The sequence below is a fragment of the Chinchilla lanigera genome, unplaced genomic scaffold, assembly GCF_000276665.1.
Source record: "Chinchilla lanigera isolate Chin_1 unplaced genomic scaffold, ChiLan1.0 scaffold00008, whole genome shotgun sequence".
Taxonomy (NCBI): Eukaryota; Metazoa; Chordata; class Mammalia; order Rodentia; family Chinchillidae; genus Chinchilla; species Chinchilla lanigera.
The window spans coordinates 23,677,288-23,700,776 of NW_004955409.1; the positions used below are offsets into that span (position 1 = coordinate 23,677,288).

A 23,489-nucleotide genomic window follows, 5' to 3' on the forward strand; every position below is an offset into this window, starting at 1 on the left:
TAGTTGCTACAATCAACTAGATGAGGAATGATCAGGACTTGAGAAAATGCAATTAATTATTGAGAACGGGGTATAGGGAATCAGGAGATGTTTAGGCAGCAGACAACAGAATTTGGTGGCAAAGTGAACGTGCCAGGTGAAAAAGAACAAGGGAAAAGGAACAAAGCTGAAATTACTTAAGTTCATGAACTGAATTAAGACAGAAAATACAGAGGAGCGTGGAAGACTTTACTTCCAAGAGAGGGAAAAGTAAAGAATTTGGGAACGTGACACTGGATCTCAGGAGAGAGATGAGCATGCAAATATTTGGATGTTATTTGGGGATAGTAGTGATTAAAGGTTATGAAAAGGGATGGTATTTCCTGGAAATTACCTAGAGGTAATCTTCAGAGCAGTCACTTAGGGTAGCTGGTAGCCATAATACCTGAAAGAAATGGAGCAGAAATAAAGAAGCAATAGAAGGGAAAGAACCTAAGAAAAGGCTTTACGAATGAAGGGTGAACAGTATTAAATGATAAAAAACAAACAGAATACATATCATAAAATTTGACTGCCTTTGTCACTGGTGCACTTACTAACCTTAGTAAGTCCTAAAATAGTTACTGTGTGATCATACGGTTATGTCTCAGCATCTTTGTATAGAAAGATGTTTATTTGATACATAAAGCTGCTTAGCATCATTCCCAGACCTCCGAACATAAGCTTTCCATCTCCCTCCCCATTTTCGAAACAACATTCATAAAGTCCTCAATAGGTAACATGCATCACATAAATTTTTAGGATATGTTTCCTATGTTCAATGGAGGAAAGGCACATAAACAAAACATAAATATATATGAATATGTAAATAATATAGCACAATAACTATCTTTGGGCATGGCAACAGGCTATAAGGTTCAACAAGATGAGTATGGTATTGACTGTAAAAGCTTTTAATACCTGAAAAAAAAAAAAAACCCAAATCCAAAATTCCCTGATAACACACAGAAGAAAATGCTTTTACTTTCTAGGAAGATGGAGAAGACCATAGAGAAAAAGCAACTGAACTGTTGTTATACTGATGGATATAATCATACTAATCATATACACTATACAAGGCTTAGATTAGTTACTGACACTGCACTAGGTATTCCACATGTTATTAAATTTATTCCTCACAAGAACGCTGTCTCTGAAGTCAGTACTACTGTCTGAGTTTATCTGAGGAAGTTTTCCCCACAGAGGGGAAGTAACTTGCCTACAATCTCACAGGTAATAAGTAGGGAACAGGCATTCAAACCAGGACTTTCTGACTTCATTACACAGCCTGTTTTCTGTCCTGTGTGCTACACTGACTCTCACAGGTTCTCATGCGGGAAAGGGCAAAAGGCTCCAAGCAGGGGGATCGATGCAGGCAATGGCATTAGCCTTGAAGGGCACAGCCCTTCCGAGGAATGAGACGGTGTAGTGTGGAGAGAGGTGCCAACAGGATATGGAACATACATTGTTCTTTCGCATGTATGATTTCGTCTTATTCTCATAAAAACATCACGAGGCAAGAGTACCTTTGTCCACGCTAGCATGAGGTCTTAAGATAAAATGTCCGAGTCCACACCTACATAATGTCAATCCAAAGCCTGAGCTTTTAAACAACTGTGCTATATTATTGAAGACATGGAATTATATTTCTTTATTTTTATCATGATCATCTATTGGTTTTAAAGCAAAAATGTGGTCAAAAATAGACCATTAATTTAGTAGCTGGAAAACTACTGGTGATTTTGCAAAGAACAAGTTCAGTGTAAGAATCAGCCACAGTAAAATAAGTAGCAGAGGAATGAATGGGAATTGAAGTTAGTGATAGTGATTAAAAGTCAGTTACTGAAGAAATTTGGCTGCAGAGGGAAGGAAGTGAGTCAAACCTCTTTAGTTTTAATTTTGAAATGCTTGGAATACTGACATATTTTCAAAAGACTTCCAAAATGTTCACTAATAACAGTAATTTCAGACTGCAGAGAAAAACATAATATCATCTTACAGTCTTCTTAGTTGGTTTCTCCTTAAGGATAACATTCACCTTAAACCAAGGAAAACAGATTGACATCCACATTACCTTCAGTGAAGATACACTCTGCCTAAATTATGGCAGTTTAAAATGAAATCTAATGAACTGAACTAGGGAAGAAAAGCTTGCTCGTGTTTCATCTAGGTCTTGTGGGAAATCATAATATGAGATTTAACATTTAAATTTAACACTTAACTCTTGTAAATAACATAACTGTTGTGCATAAATCTGATCCATAGATTGGTGTCATTTCATTAAAAAGTTTTCATCTGTCTGGGATTAAATGTGCAAAATAAGGATGATATATAAACATTGTCCAGCAGTTAATATACTCCAAGCATTCTCTGAGGTGATGTTTAGTCTACTTTTTGGTACACAAAAGTTCTTTTGTTTTCCACAAAATGGTGATAATTGATGAGAGCTAAAAATTAAAAAATAAAAAGTTGACATTGCTATTTTTGGAAAACCAAATTGGAAAATAAAAAAATAAAAAATAAAAAGTTGACATTGCTATTTTTGGAAAACCAAATTGGTGTCTGGAAACTACTGTTTTAAAAATTTTAGTCACGGATAGAAATTGAAGGATTATGTGTAAATAAAACTTTGTAATTACTCGTAGACTTTGAGCAAACAAAACTAAATCAGGTCCTGACTGTCAAAAGTTACCGATTGTGATTTACAATGAAATGCAATACATCATGGCTCTTAGACTGTTAGGTACTTTTTGAATAACTAGACAGTTTCTGATTTGAACATAAGCCTAATCATTAAATCTAAAAAATGTGTAATATTTATATAGGTCAAGAGTTTAAAGGTACATTGGTAGCAGAGATTAATATACACAATCTGTAAACTGTTTTAAAATAGTTTGGACTAGTTTCACCTGATTTTAGGTCAGCAATTGAAATATAATTTCAGAGATGTTGAAGAAGTGGTTGAGAGGATTTATTCTGAAATGAGAAGCAGCAGGAAGTAAGAAACATTGAAGTGAGCACTGCTTCATACTGTAACGCTCAACAGAAAGATTATGGAAAAAGGCATGTATCAGAAAGTCAAGGTGGTTTTGTGAATGCTGTAGTGCTATTAACAATATATAAAGAAGGTTAAAGTGACAAGTTCTTTTATATTAAAATTTCCTTAGAAAATTCTGCTACAGTGTTCGAATTCCATCAATTAATAAGTGACACCTTTGCCTGGTAAATTGTTAACATTCTGCTAGCTGGCATAAAGAATGGCTGATTATGCAGCTTTATTTAAATTTTAATAAAAATGCAAAGATCATTCAAAATAAACAAATATAATTATGCACTGCAAAAAGCTGTATTGAATACTTCAGAAGAACAACACATGAAAATTAATTTCACTGTACTGGATTCTATGCATCTAGAGGCCTCAGATTGCAAGGTCATAGTTGATTTCAGCAGGATTATCATGGAGCTAAATGAGGACAGGTGGTAACTTGACTGTCTCTTCGTCTTACAAATAACTTTGCCTATTAATATGGGTGTGTGGAAGAATTTAATAGTATGGCCTCCATAAACTGATAAAGATCAGTTATTAAATAAAAAGTCTATCCTAAGCAGTAAAAATTATCCCCAAGAAAATGATTTTTTGATCCCAAACATGGATGATGATTTGTGACCTAAAAAAGCTCATTGGTTTAATTTTTGTTTTAAATCACTTACAGTATAAATGATACTGCATATAAATTGTCTAGTTCTCAAAAGAATAAGAGGGCTTGTGCTTTGTTTTGTGTTTTTGAAATATTCCGTGATCATTTTACTTACTTCTGAACTTTCTCATTGGCGACCTGGGCGGCCTGCACGGCACGCTGAAGCTGTAATTCCATGTTTGCTTGCTCTGCCAGGGCTTGCTGCAGTTGGGTAGCCAGTTCTTCGTTCTGTTGTTGAGTGATGGAAACAATGCTCTCTCTATTTTTCAAAGCTTCTTCATAGGTACTAAGGGTATGGTTAAACTGATCCTTCAGGTTTTCTTCTTGAGATAAAGATTTGTGTAAACTGAGAAAATACAAAAAGAATTTAAATACAAATAAGTTAGGCTGACCCATCAATGATCCATTTTTTTAAATGATCCATTTAATAAAAATCTCCATTTAGAAATCTCCACTTCTCAAAATCAATACAGATGCTTAAATGGGTAAATGAAAATAGTATTTATATCACAATAGTATAATTGATAATTATTCCATAACTCAGCTTGTAGGCTTAAAGCTACCCAGACAAATGATTATCTATGCTACCAAAGCACACAGAAAGATACTGCAAGATGTTAATTTAATTATATCAGTGTAAATATTACATTCAATTTTCTTTAAAGGAATAGCAGAGAATTGGAAAATAGAGTATCTCTAGGTAAATAAAACAATATAATAAGCCAACTTCAAAGAAGTGGGAAGTGAGAGAACGGCCATTAGTTTAGGAAATCTAGGCTCTATTCTGCTAAACATTTAATGAGAACGAATGAGGTTTGTGCAAATACCGACCAGTCTTACACACAGAATTTCTACTTGTCACAGTTCAGACATAAATGAAGTTAAAATCACTAGTCAGATTGCACAGAAATAATATATATTCATATATATATATATATACACACACATTTTAATGGTTAATGAATCTTATTCCAAATACATGCACTTATTAAGTCATACAGAGAAATAGCATATAAATTAAGACTAAATGAATGCAGAAGAAAATGCAGATAAATAGAATCCTAAAATGCTAAAGGTCAAATCTTTGATATGTCATTACACCTACCACCTGAGGTTATTTTGAAATGGCACCAAGCACCTCACTCAATTAAATAAAGACATTTTGAAAATATAAATATTTAATAAGGGAAATTTAAAATCCACTAGGAGATGTTCTTTTTTTATTAAATAAAATCATTTCAGTATATGCATACAAAGGAAATGGGAACTGGAGACTTGAAGTACAACAACCTAACTATATAATACAGATTGATCATGTAAAAGAAAGCAATATAAGTTTTAATGATGTAAAAAGCTAGTCAGAGAATTTTCGATGGGCCTAATACCTAGGCTGTTACTTTATCTAAAGCTGTTCAAATTAGAATCTTTTTCTTTTAAAGTTATCTATAAGCCTTTCCAGTGTTTCACTTTGCAGTAGGTGTCATATAGAAATGAAATGCACACAACACAAGGACAGTTGATAAATCAAACAAAATCATTTCAAAATTCAATTTAGTCCCTAAGAATAGAGAATGTTGCTAAAGTCTGGTGGGCTGTTTACTACTTATAAAATTAGAGTGATGTGTAGATGGACATTTGACTTCTCTTAAAGTCTTAAAATGCCTTGTTCAAAATGCCTTGGGATCCTTTTACTTTCCATCAAAATGTTCTCAAATCAGAGCCATAACTGCAGTGAACTTTTAAAAAAGCAACTAGATAATATCACTTAAAATCCTGCAATAGCATCTCATTGAACTAAAAAAAAACTCTAAAAATAAAAAAATGACATATTTTGATTTGCTAGACCTCAGAACAACCTGTTGGAGAAGTTCTACTATTTCTTTTTTATTGAGGAGGAAATCGAAACAGAGGCAGGAAAATTAACAACCTCATCATTCCTGCAGAGCCAGAAGGTAAACGCAGCCTTCTTCTCCAAGCTTGGTGACTCCTGTGTACTTGCCCTGGACTACAGAGCTCTGCATAACGGCCTTTCTCCCGGCTCACCTTTCAGCCAGGTATCAGTTTCTCAAGTACGCCAGCCTTTTTGCCTGGTTAAGGAAACTGTTTGTATTGCTCTTACCTCTGATTCAATCTGACAAACTCCTACGCATCCAGTAAGTCACAGCACAAATACCACTTTCTTAGAAAACTTTGTCCCTCTTCAGATCTAAATTTTGAAGCTTTCTCTTAATGTTAGTATCTCTTATTCGTTACTCCTTAGAACTTACGATAATTGGCAAATTGTTTGCAATTTCATTTTGGGATATAGTTCCCACTGCCAAAGTATTAATACTCCATTTATATCAGTCAACTCTATTTTCTGAGGACATATTCCTTAAGAGCTTGAATAAATAGAAATACTCACAGTTCTTAGGGAAGTTTCCTATTGGAAATAAAGGTTATTCCTTTATTTCCTATTGGAATTCCTTTATTCCTATTGGAATAAAGCTGAAGTAGGGAGAGTATGTTTCCAGTATAGATGAATCTATACAACCACGGAAGCCCATTTCTGGGGTTAGTGCTATTTCCACTCAGCGAGTACTTTTTCTTCCCTACCTGACTCCTCAGACCCAAAGTTTAGCTTTCTTCAGGGAGCCTTATCACGTTTAACCTCTTTCCAAAGTGACTTATCTTTGGACACATTATTAGGCATACCAACAGCATTACAACTTAATGACACTTAAATTATATGGGAATGTTTGAAATGACAATAAGAATAAATGATAAAATCATAGCAGAATCAACTGAATCACTCTTAGAAGTTCAAACATGTAATAGTGCAGCTCACACAATATTCACATAGAATGATAACTTCTAATTACTGTGAAGGTAATATAATATTTTTACTTAGTAATATCTCACATTATTGTATTTATGATTCAATCAAATAAGACTATACATTATCTCCTATGCTATGCTGCTTGTCACAGTATTTTTTTTTCTGTGTGATCACATTAATTTTAATAGAAGGTCAATGTAGAAAATGCCTTTCAATAGGAGCTACTCTGCTCCAACAAGTAGCATGTAATAGATTTTTTTTTTTCTGTACTGGTGATTGAGCCAGGGGCCTTTACACTGAGCTACATTCCCACTCCTTTTCATTTTCTAATTTTGAGACAGGCCTTTGCTAAATTCCTGAAATGCCCAGATTAGGCTTAAACTTGTGATCCTCTTGCCTCAGCCTCTTAGAGGGCTTGGATTACAGGCACTGTACCATCATATCTGGCTAAAATTTCCTTTGTGTAATGGTTTTTGTCTTAGTTGTTTTTGTTTTTTTTTTTTTTTGTCTTAGATTTGATGTCTGTTAGTCTACTGTCACTCATGTCTGTGGCCCTACCTTCCTAGACCCTCACTCTCCGTACTTTATCAGCTTAAAATATCTGGAACCTATCAGGCTTATGACCCACTTAAATATTTTTCTTGCAGGTATTTGTAATCTCCTCAACTTATCCACTTACCCATTTGTGGAATGCACTGTCTCTCAGCTGTAATGTCACACATGAATTAAGCTTATTCTTCCAACTGGTAGTTTTCCATTTATATCAAGTTTTGATGATATTTAGCCTGATTTCCGCTTTTGTCTTCAAGATCAGTTATTACTCAATGCCTTACATTAGGTCATTTGAGTCACCATCCTCTATATACACTTGCTCTTCTCTATGTGCTTCACCTATTTTATAGTTGCTTAATCAATTGTGTTCTATACATAAGTTGTTTAATTGAATGAATTAGTTTTAAATTGGAATTTAGAGGACAGGTGCTATAATATAAAAAGTTCTTAACTGGGGTATTTCTGTCCCTCAGAGGACATTATGCAATATCCACAGACATTTCTGGTTGTCATAACCAGAGGGATGCTATTATTCATTTAGTTGAATGAGACCAGAAATGCCACTAAATATCCTCTAGTGCAGAGTACACTCACAGTAAAGAACTATCCAGTCCAGTATATATCAACGATGTTGTTAAACTTGGAGTAGACGAAAAGATGGTGGGTTTCAGTGAGAAGATGTACATTCAAATTTGAGTCTTGTCATTCACTCATACTTTTGAAAAAAATACTTTACCCTCTGAACACTAATTTCCTCCACTCTAAAACAATGACAAAAAACTCATGAGTTCATATGAGAATGAAATAAGGTAACGTACATATGTGAAAATATCTAGCACAATATCTGCCCAAGAACAGGTATTCATACTTGTATCATTTTTAAAAGAAATTATTTATATCTAATTAACTTTATACAGTATCTTATACATCACCCAGACATTTTGTAAATACTTTGCTGAAAAATAATTGCCTGTTTCTACAGGTTTTCCATGAATTGGGTGAAATAAACCAGTTTTCTCAACCTTTATTCACTTACTGATAACATTCTTAAATCATTCATTAAGAAAAGAGGCAGGTTTAGCTTGTTTTACTGAATTAAAATAAATAAAACCAAAGCAAGTCTGAAAGGTGAAAGTATGTGTAATCTTTCTGAGAGGACAGTGTCTGATTTTACTTCCTGGTTTACTGCATCAATTAATCTGCCAAGGCCTTTCAAGCAAATAATACTTGACCTTCTCACTTAATTTTGAGGAAATTAGCTTATGTCTAATTCTGAGTGACACCCAGATAGAAGAAAATATATTCAGAATGGTTAAGAGGGTGGATGAGGAGATTTAATCGGTAATCAGTTTGGTGTTTTCACTGATTTGTTGCTTCTTTTGCTGCAGTTGATTCAGTTTAAAGAAATAACATTAAAATTATTTACTACAAATAATAATTCTTTGTTATAAAGAATAATTTCCTTGCTATAAAGAATATTAAATAATACTAAAGTTTAAATTCTTAATAATTTTAAGGTGGATATAATGGTGAACTTAATATTTACTAAGACTCATAGATACTACATTTTATGATATAAACAGGCAGTTATTAAATATTTTTGAGTTTATCAACTAGAAAAGAAAGGTATCAATCTGCACAACAATTTTTAAGGAATAATTTCAAAATATCTAACTATTAAATGTACAATAGCACTTGAAACTGATGTTGGCCACTTCCTCATTATCCAAGAGGGGATTACATGCTGCATGAATTTGGTGTCCTCAGAAGAAGAATAGTAGGATTATGTTCACAAAGCCATTTATATTCATCACTTCTTAGATTATACGGAATAAGTCATATTAAAGTTATATCATATAACACATAGATATAATTTTATGACCATGTTAAAACTATAAACAGGAGTCATGGCTGGAAATAAAATAAAAATAATACTCCCTAATATAATTGAAGGGAGACTTTTGAGAAGATGGGAGAAAAAGGTGATGTAATAAAGAAATATGAAAATTTCAGAACTGAGAACAATAATAATTAAAGTGTACACTCTGGTGGTTGGGTCCAACAACAAAACGCAGAGGACAGAGAAAAGAATCACCAAATTGGAAGATGAAACAATAAAAATGACTTAATATGAACAGTAGACACATGGATTTAAAAAAAAAACAAAACACTTGAGCTTCAATTTCCTGTGGAATATACTGAAAGAACTAACATCCACACTATCAGGATCAGGGAAAAAGAAATAAAAGAGTACTTAAAGGAAATAATGACTGAAAACTTCCCAAATGTGGGAAGGAACATAAACCTACAAGGAGCCAACAACTCCACATGAAGAAAATCCACATTAAGTGCATGCAAAGATATACATATCATTAGAGTTGTGAAAACTAAAGGCAAAGACAAGATCTTGAGAGTAGTCTGTGACTGGCTCTATACACAGAGTAGGGGAAAAGTAATTTAAACACAGCAGACTTCTATTGAGAAATCAGCAGGACAGAAGAAAGTGGCACAATTCTTTTCCCCAAAGCTGAAAGAAAAGAACTCTCAACCTGGGCCGGGCATGGTGGCACATGCCTGTAATCCCAGCACTCAGGAGGCTGAGGGAGGAGGATTGTTGCAAGTTCCAGACCAGCCTGGGCTACAAAGTGAGCTCAAGGCTAGCTGGAACTGCATAGTGAGACCCTGTCTCAAAAAAACAGAAAGAAAGAAAGAAAGAAAGAAAGAAAGAAAGAAAGAAAGAAAGAAAGAAAGAAAACTCCCAACCCATATGTATCCATATGTATTCTTGACTTAGAGAAATATGTTGCAAGAATGAAGACAAAAATCAAGATATTCTCAGATGAAAGCTCAAGATATTCTCTAAGAGAATTTGTCCTGTGCAGACCTAATAAAAATGAATAATGAAAGGAAGTTGTCTAAATATAAAGCAAAAGATAAAAAAGCAAACCTTAGAATGTTAGGAAGGAATACAGAACATTATCGGTAAAGTATGGAGATGTATAACAGGCCAATTTGAATTTTAAAACGATGTTAGATGACCGAAGAAAAACTTATAACGCTATGGCATGGTTCTAAATGAGTGTAGAGTACATACTGAAAACAGTTATGAGGAAGGAAAGGCAAAGGGATATAAAAATGTTCAAGTTTCTATATTCCAGTGGGAACCATAAAATGATATCAGCAGACGGCATTAATATCTGTATTAATATAATCCAGCATGAATAATTGTATTAAGATATAAGAACAAAATAATCAACTGTTCTTACAGAGTATCAGTATTTTTCAATTTTATTACTGATTTCAATTAACTCCATGAAGAAAAGTCGTCCTATTAGATGTATAGCTTTATGTTATATTATATATGTTAGGGATAAGCAGGGATGCTAATGTCAGATAGGAGGTCTAAATGAATTCATTTATGAAGTTATTACAAATGCACAGCATCTAATACATAGATGTTCCTGAATAACTGCTTGGTTAATTGAATTGGTACAGATGAGGTTCAGTCAATATGTGCATATGTTTTGTTTTGTAAGTATTTAGAACTGAGTAGCTGCCTTCTGACATCTCAGGCCCAATTTCCCTTACAAATGAATGACTATTTAGTTCAGGGTATCTTGAGAGGTCTAAAGAGAATACTGACTAAATATACTTCAATCTATTACACATGCTATGAAAGTTGGGTGATGACAAAGATAGATCAGTACCGACTGAACATATTTCAAATTATTATAAATCCTGTAAAAGAGGGGTGATGACATTTGAGTTGAGACTTAACAGTAGGTAGAGTAAGTATTAACCAGAGGAAGGGCGAAGAAAGAATTTCAGGCATAGGGAAGAAATGAGCAAGGGCCTTAAGATTAAAAGAGAGGATATTGAAGAGCTAAATGAAGCCCTGTTAGGCCAGTATTAAGAGACCAGTGGAAAAACGGTGGAGGACTAGCCACACAGGGTCTTTTTGGAATGAGGAAGATCACATTTTTTTTAGCTAAGACAAACAAGAAGCTACTGAACAATTTTAAAGACAGAGTAACAAGGTTAGCTCCAGAGTTGCAAGAGAAAATGGAAACATGCTGAGATCTAAATCTAGAAAATACAGTAAAGTTCAGCAACTCCCCTTTTAGCTACCTGGACCACAAATACAACAAAGGAGATGTGTACATTTTCTATCAGGGATTCTCACTAAATAAATTCTCCAGATATTCTAGTTTGATTGAAAAGAGGGATTTTCCTAAGCCTTATTTGGTATCATTTCATTTAGAATCAAGTTGTCTATGCTGGCTGTCTTCACCTTCTCCAAGGTGATGCCAGTGACACCGCCGTATAGAAGACACATTTCATTTCTTACCTATTTGACCTATACCTGAAGCCAATTCTATCTGAAAATATTTTGCTTGTCTGCTTTCCATGACAATGCATTTTCAGCTTTATCTTTCCTTGACACTTCTCGGTATCCTTTGGGGGCTTCTTTTCCCCTACACAATATTTAACTATTGGTGCCTTCCTTCTTCTGCCCACTCTCCTTTGACTTCACCTCCTCTCCTGGCTACGCTTAATCCTCTACATAAGTAATTTGTTTCCAGCTCAGATATTTCTTGAGCAATAGTTCTACATAACTACCTTGTAGACCTCTCCAACTGACCATTCTGCAGATACTACAAATCATTGTTTGACACTGAACACATAATCTCATGTTTTACTTCTGTCCGAGCTGTCTCTTTTTCTTTCTCCTTTTTCCCTGGGCATCAGCAACTCAAGTTGTTCAAGCCCCAAACCTATGCATCACCTTAACATCTATCTCTTACTTCACAATCTAGTCAGTTCTGCTCATTTATGCTTAAATGGCCTTCATACCTTACAATCTTCAGTTCCATTTCCAGTATGTTTATTTAGAGTGCTTGCTATTCATTTGCCAAGTGCATTATTGCATAATTTTCTCACTTGCTCCTTCACTTGAGTGAATTTTCAAAGGCACAGGTATGAACCATTATTTCTTGAATTAAAACTACTTAATGGTTCCTCACATTTCCTAAGTCTAAATTTCTTAATTTCTGAAGACCTTCTTGCCTCTCTGTTTGCCCTTAAACTTCAAGTCAGGATGAGTAACTTTCACATCACCTAGAACACTCACCTACCCCCTTTACTTCACTCTCTTTTACTTATCCTTTTATTAATTTATTTTTTACTCCATTGCTTCTTTATTTTTATTAGTACATTTGTGGTACTAATAAAATAATGAACATATTCAATGTGGGTGGTTGGTACATGATTCATCTTAATTGCTTTTAACATCCCCTTTCTCTCCACCTCCACCCTCCTGTCATCTCTTAGTCCCTTTTACATTTATTAAATATGTACCTACTTCCTACTGTCTACCTTTACTTTGCTCTTTGATTTATTTATACTTTGGGCTTCTCATATAAGAGAAGCTCTATGATTTTTAAGCTTGTGTGTCTGATTTCACTTAATACTATGGATTCAAGGCACATCCATCTTCCTACAAATGGCTCAAATTTACTCTTCTTTATAGCAGAGTAGTATTTCATTGTATATAAGAATTACATTTTCATTATCCATTCATCTGTTGATGAACACATAGGCTGTTTTCATGACTTAGCTATTGTGCAATGATCAACATAAGTGTGCATGTATCACTGCAATGCGATGTCTTTAACTCTTTTGGGAAGACACTAAACAGGGGAATAGCAGGATCAAATGGAATTTCTATTTTAAGTTTTATTGAGGAATACTGATTTTCCTTTCTATTCCAGTTTACATTCACACCAACAATGTATAAGTTCCTTTTTCCCTGCAGCCTAACATTCATTATTATTTGATTTCTTGATGACTGTCATTCTTTCTGGAGTAAGATGGAATCTCAATGTTATTTTAATTTGCATTTCTCTAATGACCAAAGATGCTAAATATTTTTTCATGTATTTACTGGCCATCTGTATGATTTCTGAGAAGTGTTTATTAATTCCACTTGCCAATTTTTGATTGAGTCTTTTATCCTTGTGGGTCTATCATCCTTCTATATCTCAGTTTGCACACCAACTTCAAGAAAAATAATCTGGTGTCCAGTTAGGTGACACTCTCTTGTGTTTTTCACTATGAATGGATAATAGGCGCTAGGAAATTATTTTATCATTTGAACTTTACTACCTAGAAAGAGGTTAAACAAATATTTTGAAATTGACTAATCAATTACTGGTTCCTTGTGTTGGTCATTTGGTTTTGTATTTTTATGTTTTAATGGCTGACAAGAATCTTTGCAATTTGTACGTGTCCTGCAGAATATAAGCCCTGGGTATTAGTGATCAATGTGAATTATAGGTTGGTTGCTTTGTGAACACTAAGAGTAATAAAAAGCTGAAGATTTAGAAAGAAAGTGAAATAAAAAAGTGAGCATAAAGAATGTTCATGAGTTATTCTATCTGAAGGGGGGATTTTAAGCGGACTCTCATTGTATAGTGTCATTGTGGATTTCAGTAGTTGTCCTGGAGTACTGAAAACAAGCACTACTGGAGGCCCCCCTGGTGGCTGAGTGAACATTTGCTGTCATGAAATATCTGTTGAAATGAGTCATTCACTCAGTAGATATTCACTAAGCAACCAGACAGACACACACAGAGCATAACAACTACAAAGTAAGCGCTTAGGGAACACAAGAGTAATGAAAGTGGATCCAAATCTCTAATCTTACAGAGATTTCAAAAATTTTTATTGTTATTGTTGTTGCTCTTATTTGGTGCTAGGGATTGAATCCAGAGTCTCATGCATGCTAAGCTCACACTCTACTACTGAACCACATACCTGGCCCCTGCCTTAGAGGAATATTATCATTTTATCTCCACTGCCTGTTGTAGTTTATGGTTTTGCAAGGGGAAACTGTACAATACAGGACACATATTTTATAAGGTTATTTATAATAGTCATGCAAATAATCATACATAAAAATAGAGTGTGGGAAATCTGTCCACACACTAAAGACCAAAGAATACAGCTGAGGGCCTGGATCCCATGCAAATGTCCCGCATGAGTCCAGCTGAAGACCTAGAGCCCATAACAATGCCTCCTGTGAGTCCAACTGGAGGCCTAGAGCCCATGACAATGTCTCACGCAGGCCTGTTTCACAGATCCACGCTGGGAAGGCCCAAAAGTAGTGGTGGAAGCTAGAAAGTCTGTGCTAGCAGGATGAAGAATCCGTGCTACCAGGCTAAGGGATATGAACTGGAGCCAGGAAGTGATGCTCAAAGTAAGAACTAGAGCACCCCCGAAAAGTACCACAGCCATCCTCAGCAACAGTGAGGTCCTGAGCTCCTCCGATGATGAGGACAGCAGAGTTCCCACCAGGAATCCTATGTGACAAGCTTCTCCAGGAGACTGAGCAGTGCACTACCTTCCTCTCCGGAGCGAGGAGGCAATAATCAAAGTAAGAACCAGAACTCCCCCAAAGTGAACCATCGCCATTCTCAGCGACAATGAGGACCTGAGCTCCTCCTCCAACGAGAACAGCCAGGTTCATCAGGAAAGCCAGCATGACAAGGTCTTCCAGCAGAATAGCCCAAGGGAACCAGCAGCTCCCTAACAGCTTCCCCATAGCTTCTATCAGCTCCCAACAGCCTCTAAACATTTTCCTCTTCAGTTCTTCCACTTATGCTGCTGGCAACAATCCTCAGGTGGCCTCCCACACCCAGCGCCATGCTGGTTCAGTTCAGCTGGGTGTTACAAGTTGACTGCCAGTTGTTAATCCATCACACTGCCTAAAAGAATCCTTACTGAATATTTGTTATTTGTGAATTAACTAAGTATATCTCAAGTCCTGTACTCAATTTGAATTGTGTGTATTTCCTTGTCTTGATGGACTTCCATTCTAGATGTGATATTGTACGGCAGATGCCATAGATAAGGAAGGAGGTAACCTCTACTTCTCTACCATTTGCCTGTCTTCTTCTGACTTTAAAACCATTTCATCATTATTTAGTATAATTATCAAAATATTAGCTAGTGAAATTTAAGGCAGGTTACTTTATTACAGATAGAGACCTACAAGAAATTATCTTTTATCATAACTTTTTGATGATTCTGCCTATATAATTATAAAGAAATTATATTTATTCACATTAGGATGGTCTTTAATTTTAGAAAAAAACATATGTGCCCAATGCATTCTATTTAAAAGAAAAACTGTTATTTATTTCATTTTCAGTAGTTTCTCTGTAGAAACTGAAAACCTGACAAAGTGAACCCAGAGTCAGGGGCTTTATCTACACATTTTAGGGATTATAAAGATAAAACTAAGGTTATTGTTTCTCTTAGAGCTAAAGTACTCAGTAAAGCATTCATTGAGGTTTCTTCAAAGGGGAATACCTGGTCTATCAATGGTCTGATAACACTAAAACATGCCTTGTAACACATTTATACGTATCAGAATTCTTTCAGAAAATGTAGCTAATAATCAGAATGAATGTCATTTACTTTTGTTTGGGTATCCAGGGAATATTGTTTACTTTCCTTTAAAATTTATGTGAGTCATTTGGTTATATGCCTTTTTTAATTAGTTTGAAGGAAGCAATCACTGGGGAGAAAGCGGAAATCAATTCTGATCCGATATTGATAGCTACTGTGCTGTAAACTGTGTGTCCTTTCTAATTAAATGTAAACATGTTCAGTTCTAAAGTCCAGCAGCAATGACAACAGTCACTAGGAAAGATTGCTTAAGTACTGCTCCACTGATTTGCCTGGCCTTTCTTTCTTTCAAAGTTGTGCTTGTGCAATCATTGGTGGGGTGAATGCTGGTTGTAACTGACTTTTTTTTTAAGGCCATCTTCAGAGAAAAGATTTGACAAGAATGTAGAGTGCTCTGTAATACTTAAAGTTACTTATTAACTCTGTCCTTCTGATAGCTAATCAATGGCATTGCATAGAGTCAATCTGGTGCACTAAACTGCCCCCTTGCCCAAAGCCAAGTCTTGGTAAATATTTAATGGCTGTAAAGGTGTTTTGCTAGTTATCAAACTGATATGTTAAAGGACTCTTAAAAGCAACTTTATCTTCCCTTCCCTTCCATAAATAATTTGCTCAGCAATATAGTGTGTAGGTGTAAAAGCATTTGGATTATTTCATTTTATTATTTTATTCAGAAAAACAGCAAATGAGAATAATATAATGTTCACTTAAATTAAGTACAATACTATGCCATTTAAATATAAGCAGAAAAACAATCACCAACTTTTCTCCTTGGTAAAATGCCAACTTAAAGTATAAAAGAACCCAGGCCCTTTCACTTTACTAAACACTACACCAGACTCGTTCAAAACCTGTTGTACAGCTGCTCTCATAAGGAAATGTTATAAAATTTCTGTTGCTATAGAGTTGCAACATACTGTAAAATCAGAATGCATTTGGATTTTTGTTTTTTATCCAGCACAACAAAGGCTGAGTTTTATATATTTACCTTATTAGTTATCCATTGAGTTTTAGGCCCCCTTGTTTTACCTATTTTAACTCCTGCCTATGCAAAAGCCTTGGCAGTTTTATTTTTTACAAGAAATCTCTCCAGATGTAAACCTTATTAGAATACATGGTTATATTGCTCATGTTCTTTGTAGAAATGAGACTGACTTCTTTAAAACTGTACGTATTTCATGCTTCTAGGATGTTAATGTGCTCTTTTTTTATTCTGGCAAGAGAAATAGTTTACATGTATTTCAGTGCAAAAATTTATTATACTTCATAAATACTGACTGACTGGAGTAGAAAATCACAATCACTTCACAATGGAAGAGAATTAATAGCATTTCATTATCAGATAAGCAGTTTTCCTAAAACGGTTACTTAACAATATTGTATTATGCACTTTGAAAGAGCAAGGCACTATAGTCCAACTTTAAAGGAGTTTTACTTCGTATATTACTGATTTTAGTATATCAAAGTTTAGAAAGAAGATATAGGAAATAAATGTTTTAAAACTGGTATTCTGGTTTTTGCCTTCTAAAAACATGTCTATACTGATTTTGACCTGTAAAATGTTACGTATTTTTCCTACTTCTCCAACTTTGTTCAGGGACGAAGGGCAGGCAAGGACTAGGGTTAGGCCACCATGTATATGTGTAGGGTTTCAATCCACAATGGCCACAGAAACTTCACTGGAATTGAAAATCTAATGCTAGTTAAGTGGGGTTGCACAGGTAAATACTTGCTCTTGTAAACAGCAAAATGTCCATTGGGTATACTACTGCTGAAAAACATGAGTACCTTAACAGGAAATTAAAAATATTTTTTTCTGGCTCTGACACACACTTGTACATATATGAAAAGACAAACTGCATCAACTACACTGGGACAGTCTATTTCTGAAAACAGGTAACATGTGCTATGATGCTACAGGTGACTTAGTTCTAAACCCTTTAATGAATATGTTTCCTCAGAAATTGTGTAGTTTGTAAAATTGTAAAAGACAAGCACAGGAATCTATAGGAGTTCAGACTAGGGGCACATAACCCAGAGTAAAAGGTTAGGAGGTATTTCTTCAAAGACATGATAGCTAAGCTGAGTCCTGAGAAGGAAGAGTTCATCAATTAAAGAAAAATACAGTAAAAAGCGTCCCAACTAAAGAAGGTCATGCGTGTTAATGTGGTGATAAAAGAAAGACTTTTGCTGAAAATACTTAACAGGCTTGCAAATATGGCTACTTCTAAATAGAAACCTTTAGATCTCTGTTAAAGCAAGTGAGGAAATGATTTCTTGAAGAGGGAAAGATAGTGTCCTCATTTTTCTACTTCCAAGTATTTCCTGAAACCAAGAAGAAAATAAACCATCTTCTAATTACTGGGAAGCCAATGGGAATGAACATTTGGGCCTGTTTGAGGACACTCTTTTCCATTCATTCAACAAACATTTGCAGAGCACCTACTTCTACTAGATATTGATTGTTCTAGGCTAATGATGGTGAACCTTTTAAAGACCAAATGGCCAATGCAACCCAAAACCTATTTATTGCAAAGTCCCAGCAATGCAATTAAACCTGGATTCTGAGATTTTAGTTTAGAAAAAACAACTCATACATTAACATCTTTTTCTTAAAACAAAAACAAATACCACATGTGCGCAGGTTCTTCACCACTGTTCTAGGCACTAGGGATAGAACAATGAATGAAAGAGCTCAAGATGCCAGCATTCCTACTTTGTGTGTGTGTGTGTGGGGGGGGTCAAGACAGAGAGAGAGAGACAGAGTTTCATTATGCAGTTCAGGCTGGCCCTGAACTCATTTTGTAGCCCAGGCTGGCCTGAAACTCACAGTGGTCCTCCTGCCTCAGCCTCCCGAGTGCTGGGATTAAAGGCCCTGCACCACTATACCTGTCTTGGAATTGCCTATTCTTATGGAAAACTCAGGATTAAGTTTAAACAGATTTAGGAAAGATCCATTTGGCAATTAAGGTCACTTTCTGGATGCCTCACCTTTTCCTATCTAAAAGGTTCTCACTTCTCATTAATTTTGTATTCTGCACTCTGTAGGAAGGTGCCATGATGTCAGTTCTATGGTTTTTTAAAACTAACACGTTATTTCAAACTTTATATTTTCATGATAAGCCTTTTTTTATATTATGTGTGCCTTTGGATTACATTTTTCTGTCAATAAGGTATGTATTTCTGTAATATGTTTCTTAATTTGTAAAGATATACTCAAATATGCAAATATCAAATAGAATATTAGTTTCAATTTTATTTTTTATTTTTATTTTTTAACTTTAACTGTTACAGAAACAATTCCTTTAAAATTGTCATTAAAGTGAGTTTACATATATCAATGCTATCTTGCAAAAGATTGTATATTATTTGAGAAAAAAATTAGAATGAGCTGAGTTTTTCAGTATTAATAAAAGGTCTGACATCATAACATTAGTCTTTATAGTCTTCTAATGTTTCTATCTACCTTTTAAAATAATTTTTAATAGCATATGTTTGTAATACATAATAATTAAGTTCATCCTGGGGAATCAGTATATATACATGTGACATCTTAATAATTTTTACTCCCTCATTTACCTTTGATAAACAGTGCCTGAAAGAGGATTGTGTTTGGAAGCAACAAATACAATACTACATCTTTTTACAGTAATGTCACAAAAACAGTCCAATCTAAAATATAAATTTAAACTCAATTTAACTTCAGCAGAAAAAATATTTTATTGCCCTTGTAAGTCTTTAGCTACATTTAGATTGAAACAGTAATTACAGGACAATATCACTATGGCTAAGCTCACTGTAACAAAAAATGTTAGTCTTTCAACAAGCAAAGCTTTTTCTGAAGAGTTAATAGGTGCAATATGATAATTTCCCGTTTATGAAGTACATATTATAGTTATGTGTTGTAGTCTTGGTGTTACGCATTAAATGAGAGCGTCCTTACCTGGAGAAATTCAAGTGCAATTGAGAAGAAAAATAATTAGAATACAGTATGGAGACAGACAATTTAATTTTACTAGTGAAGGCAGGGGCAAATAGGAGTAGATTATCTGAAAAGAACAATTCCTGAAAAGATAGCATGACAGCACGGACAGAGCAATATTACTGAAAAAAAGAACACTATATGGATAACTACAAGCAGTTTGGTGCAGATATCACCTCAAGCACATGATAGGGAAAGATAAAACTAGACACAGAAAGACGATTTCAGCAGTTTGAGTAAGACAATGAAAGTTTCCACAGCGTACTGGTAGTAACAGCGAAAAGAAACTCTAGAAGTATTTAAGAAGTGACATTGATAGAATTTGTTGACTTACAGGCATTTAGAGGAACAGCAGTTTTATAAAGAAAGTTTTTGTTTTCGTTTTTAGGCATTCTGAGCTGGAGTGCCCGTGAACTATCAACTGGACCTGTGCGGCAAATAATTTTGATCTGTGAGCTCAAAATGAAGAGAGAGTTGGTCTGTACCTTTCCATTTGGGAATCATCAGCACATAGGTGGGGGTTCAACCCGGAGGACCAAGTGGGGGTGGTCCATACAGACTTGCAGAATAGTTATCACAAACAATGAAAAAAATTACTAAAACACAATTACAACAACTTTTACAGCACTGTTATTCAGAAATACTGTCACGTTCTTATATTCTGAAAGAAACAAGCAATAGGGATACATTCATCAGATACCTCTTATTGCTTGGTACCAAGAGAATACTTATTCCCTAGTTAACATTATGACAGTAGAGGCATGCAGTGCACAGTGATGTTTCACTAACAGCGGACCACCAGCAGGACAGTGGTCCCATGAGATAATAATGGAGCAGAAAAATTCCTATTACTTAGTGACATTGTAGCTGCCATAGCATCACAGTCCAATACATGACTCCTCCATTTGTGATGGTGCTATTGTAAACAAACCTACTACACTGTCAGTCACATAAATGCAGCACATAGAACTGTGTACAAACACACAATACTTGATAATGATATTGAAGAGGTATGTTACTGGTTTAGGTATTTACTACACTATACTTACTAACAGACTTTTCAGAATACTCCTTCTACTTATTAAAAAAGATTCACTATAAAATAGCATATCATGTTATACCAGCAGCAGCTTCATACGTGTTGTGTTTGCTGTGTCTACTGGTTGTTTCAGATAGCCACGTCTGGTGACCAACCTACATCACCTGGGTTTGTGTACTTACACTCTATGATGTCCACACAGTGAAGAAATCACCTAATAGTGCCTTTCGCAGGGCATCTCTGTTGTAGGGGAAGGCATGCCCGTATTTTATTTTTCATGATGCTTCTGAGTGTGAGGAAAGGTCTCACATTATACGATAGCACTTTATATATTTTATTGTTTTTATCCTAGGACACTTCTGTTATCCACTGTCAGCAAGAAGCTCATAAGCTGTGACTGAAAGGTAAAAAATGGATGAGGTTTGTAGTGAACACCTGGGGTTCTCCATGTAATGTCTATGTGACTTTGGGAGAATTAATTAATTCTATTTTATATTCTTTAATTGTGAAGGGCCAATTATTTAGTTCTATTTTAAATTCTTTAACTGTGATACAGGTAGATAATTGCTATGGGGATCAACTTAGATTTTATATATAGAAGAACTCTGTCAAAAGTAAAGTTTTATTTAAATGTCAGCTAATCTCATTACGCCTTCTCTGATGACTACATAGATAGCACGGGAAGTAAGGAATGGAAGGTCAACAACACTGCTGCAATGAAGACTGGCCCCATAGAAGGCCACATCCGCAGAGCACCCAGCAGCCTGTCATCAAACTGGAGTAAGGGATCAGGCACCATGAACACAGTTCAGGTCAGAGGGCACGTGGGGTCCTAAGCCCAGTCAGTAGATAGATCACGAGGTTTCACGGATAAGAAGCTATTGATCCTGGGGCAGCTGTACAACATATTGTGAAAACGCCTTGTGTTATTTATTCTAGGTCATGGCTCCTAGACCCATGTTGCGGATTCTGATAAATGGATGTTGACAAACCTCTCTGGAGGTTACAACTAGACAGTATCCTTAAGCCACATACCCGTAAAACAAAATCTGGGATTCTGGCCTGAACAGTAGACATTTATATCCAAAATGTGAGGACACAAAAATGGGAGTGAAAGTATTATTGAACAGTGTAAGTCAATGAGTAGCTGACTAATAGCTCTACATAATTTCAATAACTGCAAGCACTGTACATGGAAGGAAACTAGTTTTGGTGAGGATGCACTGTCCTCATCCCATTTGTGCCACTAACGAACTATGTTACTCTCTCCAATACTGTTTCACTTCTGTAGGTCCGACTCTCGGTCTGTAGGCAGTAATAAAAACAATAGCGACTGTCTTACCAAGTGCTTTCTTTGGATGTTTATATGAATTATATGATATACATTATATTAATCTACATGATATCCTGAAAGATCCATCCCATATAACATGAAGAATAAGAAAAAGGAGCCAAAGACAACAAGTAATTTACTTAGAGTCAAGCAAGAAAATGGGGAACTAGGATGCCAATCACAACATGACTTCTAAACATGCCCTTTTAAAAAGCATGACATTCTCATGAATATTTCTGCTGTATTTTTTTTTTTTATTTTAAAAAGAAAAAAAAACTTTCAAAACGAGGTAATAGGGGCTGGGGATTTAGCTCAGCGGCACAACACCTGCTGGCAAGTGCAAGGTCGTGAGTTTGATTCCTGGTACCGGGAAAAAAAAAAAAAAAGAAAGAAAAAAAACGAGGTAATAGCAGGGTAACAAGGGTTAATTTATTGCACATTGTTATCTTTAAATTAGTTACTCAGAGTATAAGATAGAGGCATTTATTTGCCCAAACAATATTAGCACAAATTTTTCTTTTCAATGAACTAAGAGAAATTAGTAGTATAACTATCTTAACTATCTTGTGTGTGTATATATATATACATGTATATGTGTGTGTGCATATATATTTTTGCTTTTCCCTTCCTTGCTTTCTCCATTCCCCCATCCCAGTTTCTCTTTCCTTTTGAATAATTTCTGCCAATTTTACAATATCTATTATACATTTTGGATCTTATTTACTCTTTTAGCTTCTCACACTAGGGAGACAATATGTTTGCACATGTGCATCTGGTTTATTTCACTTAAGGGTATGTTCTCAAGTTGCATTCATTTACCTATAGAAGTCTCCAGTTTATCCTTCTTTATGGCTGAGTAGTATTCCATTGTATAAAAAGACTGCATCTTTTTTATCCATTCCTTGGTTAATGGGCACTTGGGTTGCTTCCAAGATTTAGCTATTACAAATTGTGCTGCTACAAACATGGGTGCACATATATTGCTATGGTACAATGTTTTTAATTCTTCTGGTGAGATACCCAGAAGGGGAATAGCTGGGTCAAGTAGGACCTCCAATCCTAGTTTTTTGAGGACTCTCCATACTGATTTCCACAGTGGGTGTGCCAGTCTACACTTCCATCAGCAGTGGACCAGGATTCCTTTTTCCCCACAGCCCCTCCAGCATTTGTTACTGGTTGATTTCTTGATAATAGCCATTCTTTCCAGGGTGAGATGGAATCTCAGCACTGTTTAAATTTACATTTCTCAAATGACCAGTAATGTTTGTATTTTTTCATCTGAGAAGTGTGTATTCATCTCTGATGCTCATTTTTAGATTGGGTTTTTAAATTTGGGAGGTTTGATATTTTTGAGTTCTTTATATGTTCTTGATAGTAATCCTATGTCTGAGGAACAGCTGGCAAACATTTTTTCCCACATTGTGGGTTGTCTCTTCACTCTTTTGGTGGTTTCTCTTGCTGTGCAAAAGCTTTTTAATAAGATGAGATCCCAGTTGCTGACTCTTTGTGATAGTTCCTGTGCAACTGGAGTTTTATTTGTAAATCTTTGTCTACACCAATGTCTTCATGAGTTTCGC

At 35.2% G+C, this 23,489-nt stretch overlaps 1 protein-coding gene and 1 long non-coding RNA gene across 3 annotated transcripts in view; one reads left to right on the forward strand and one right to left on the reverse strand.

The window, feature by feature from the left end:
• Nucleotides 1-23,489, reverse strand: part of Mipol1 (mirror-image polydactyly 1) — a 328,974-nt gene that overhangs the window by 72,216 nt on the left and 233,269 nt on the right. The window contains exons 13-14 of one of the 2 annotated variants that reach the window (XM_013510359.1): nt 3,832-4,062; nt 221-424 (exon numbers count right to left, since the gene is read on the reverse strand). In XM_013510359.1, coding sequence (XP_013365813.1) covers nt 400-424; nt 3,832-4,062 — 256 coding nt within the window. In that variant the 3' untranslated portion in view covers nt 221-399. Of the gene's footprint in view, nt 1-220; nt 425-3,831; nt 4,063-23,489 lie in introns of those variants that run through there. The other variant, XM_005376900.2, reaches the window with a different exon arrangement.
• LOC106147735 lies at nt 20,889-21,906 on the forward strand. The gene is made up of 3 exons (XR_001232656.1): nt 20,889-20,983; nt 21,252-21,391; nt 21,519-21,906. It is a non-coding gene; the product is annotated as an uncharacterized LOC106147735 (long non-coding RNA).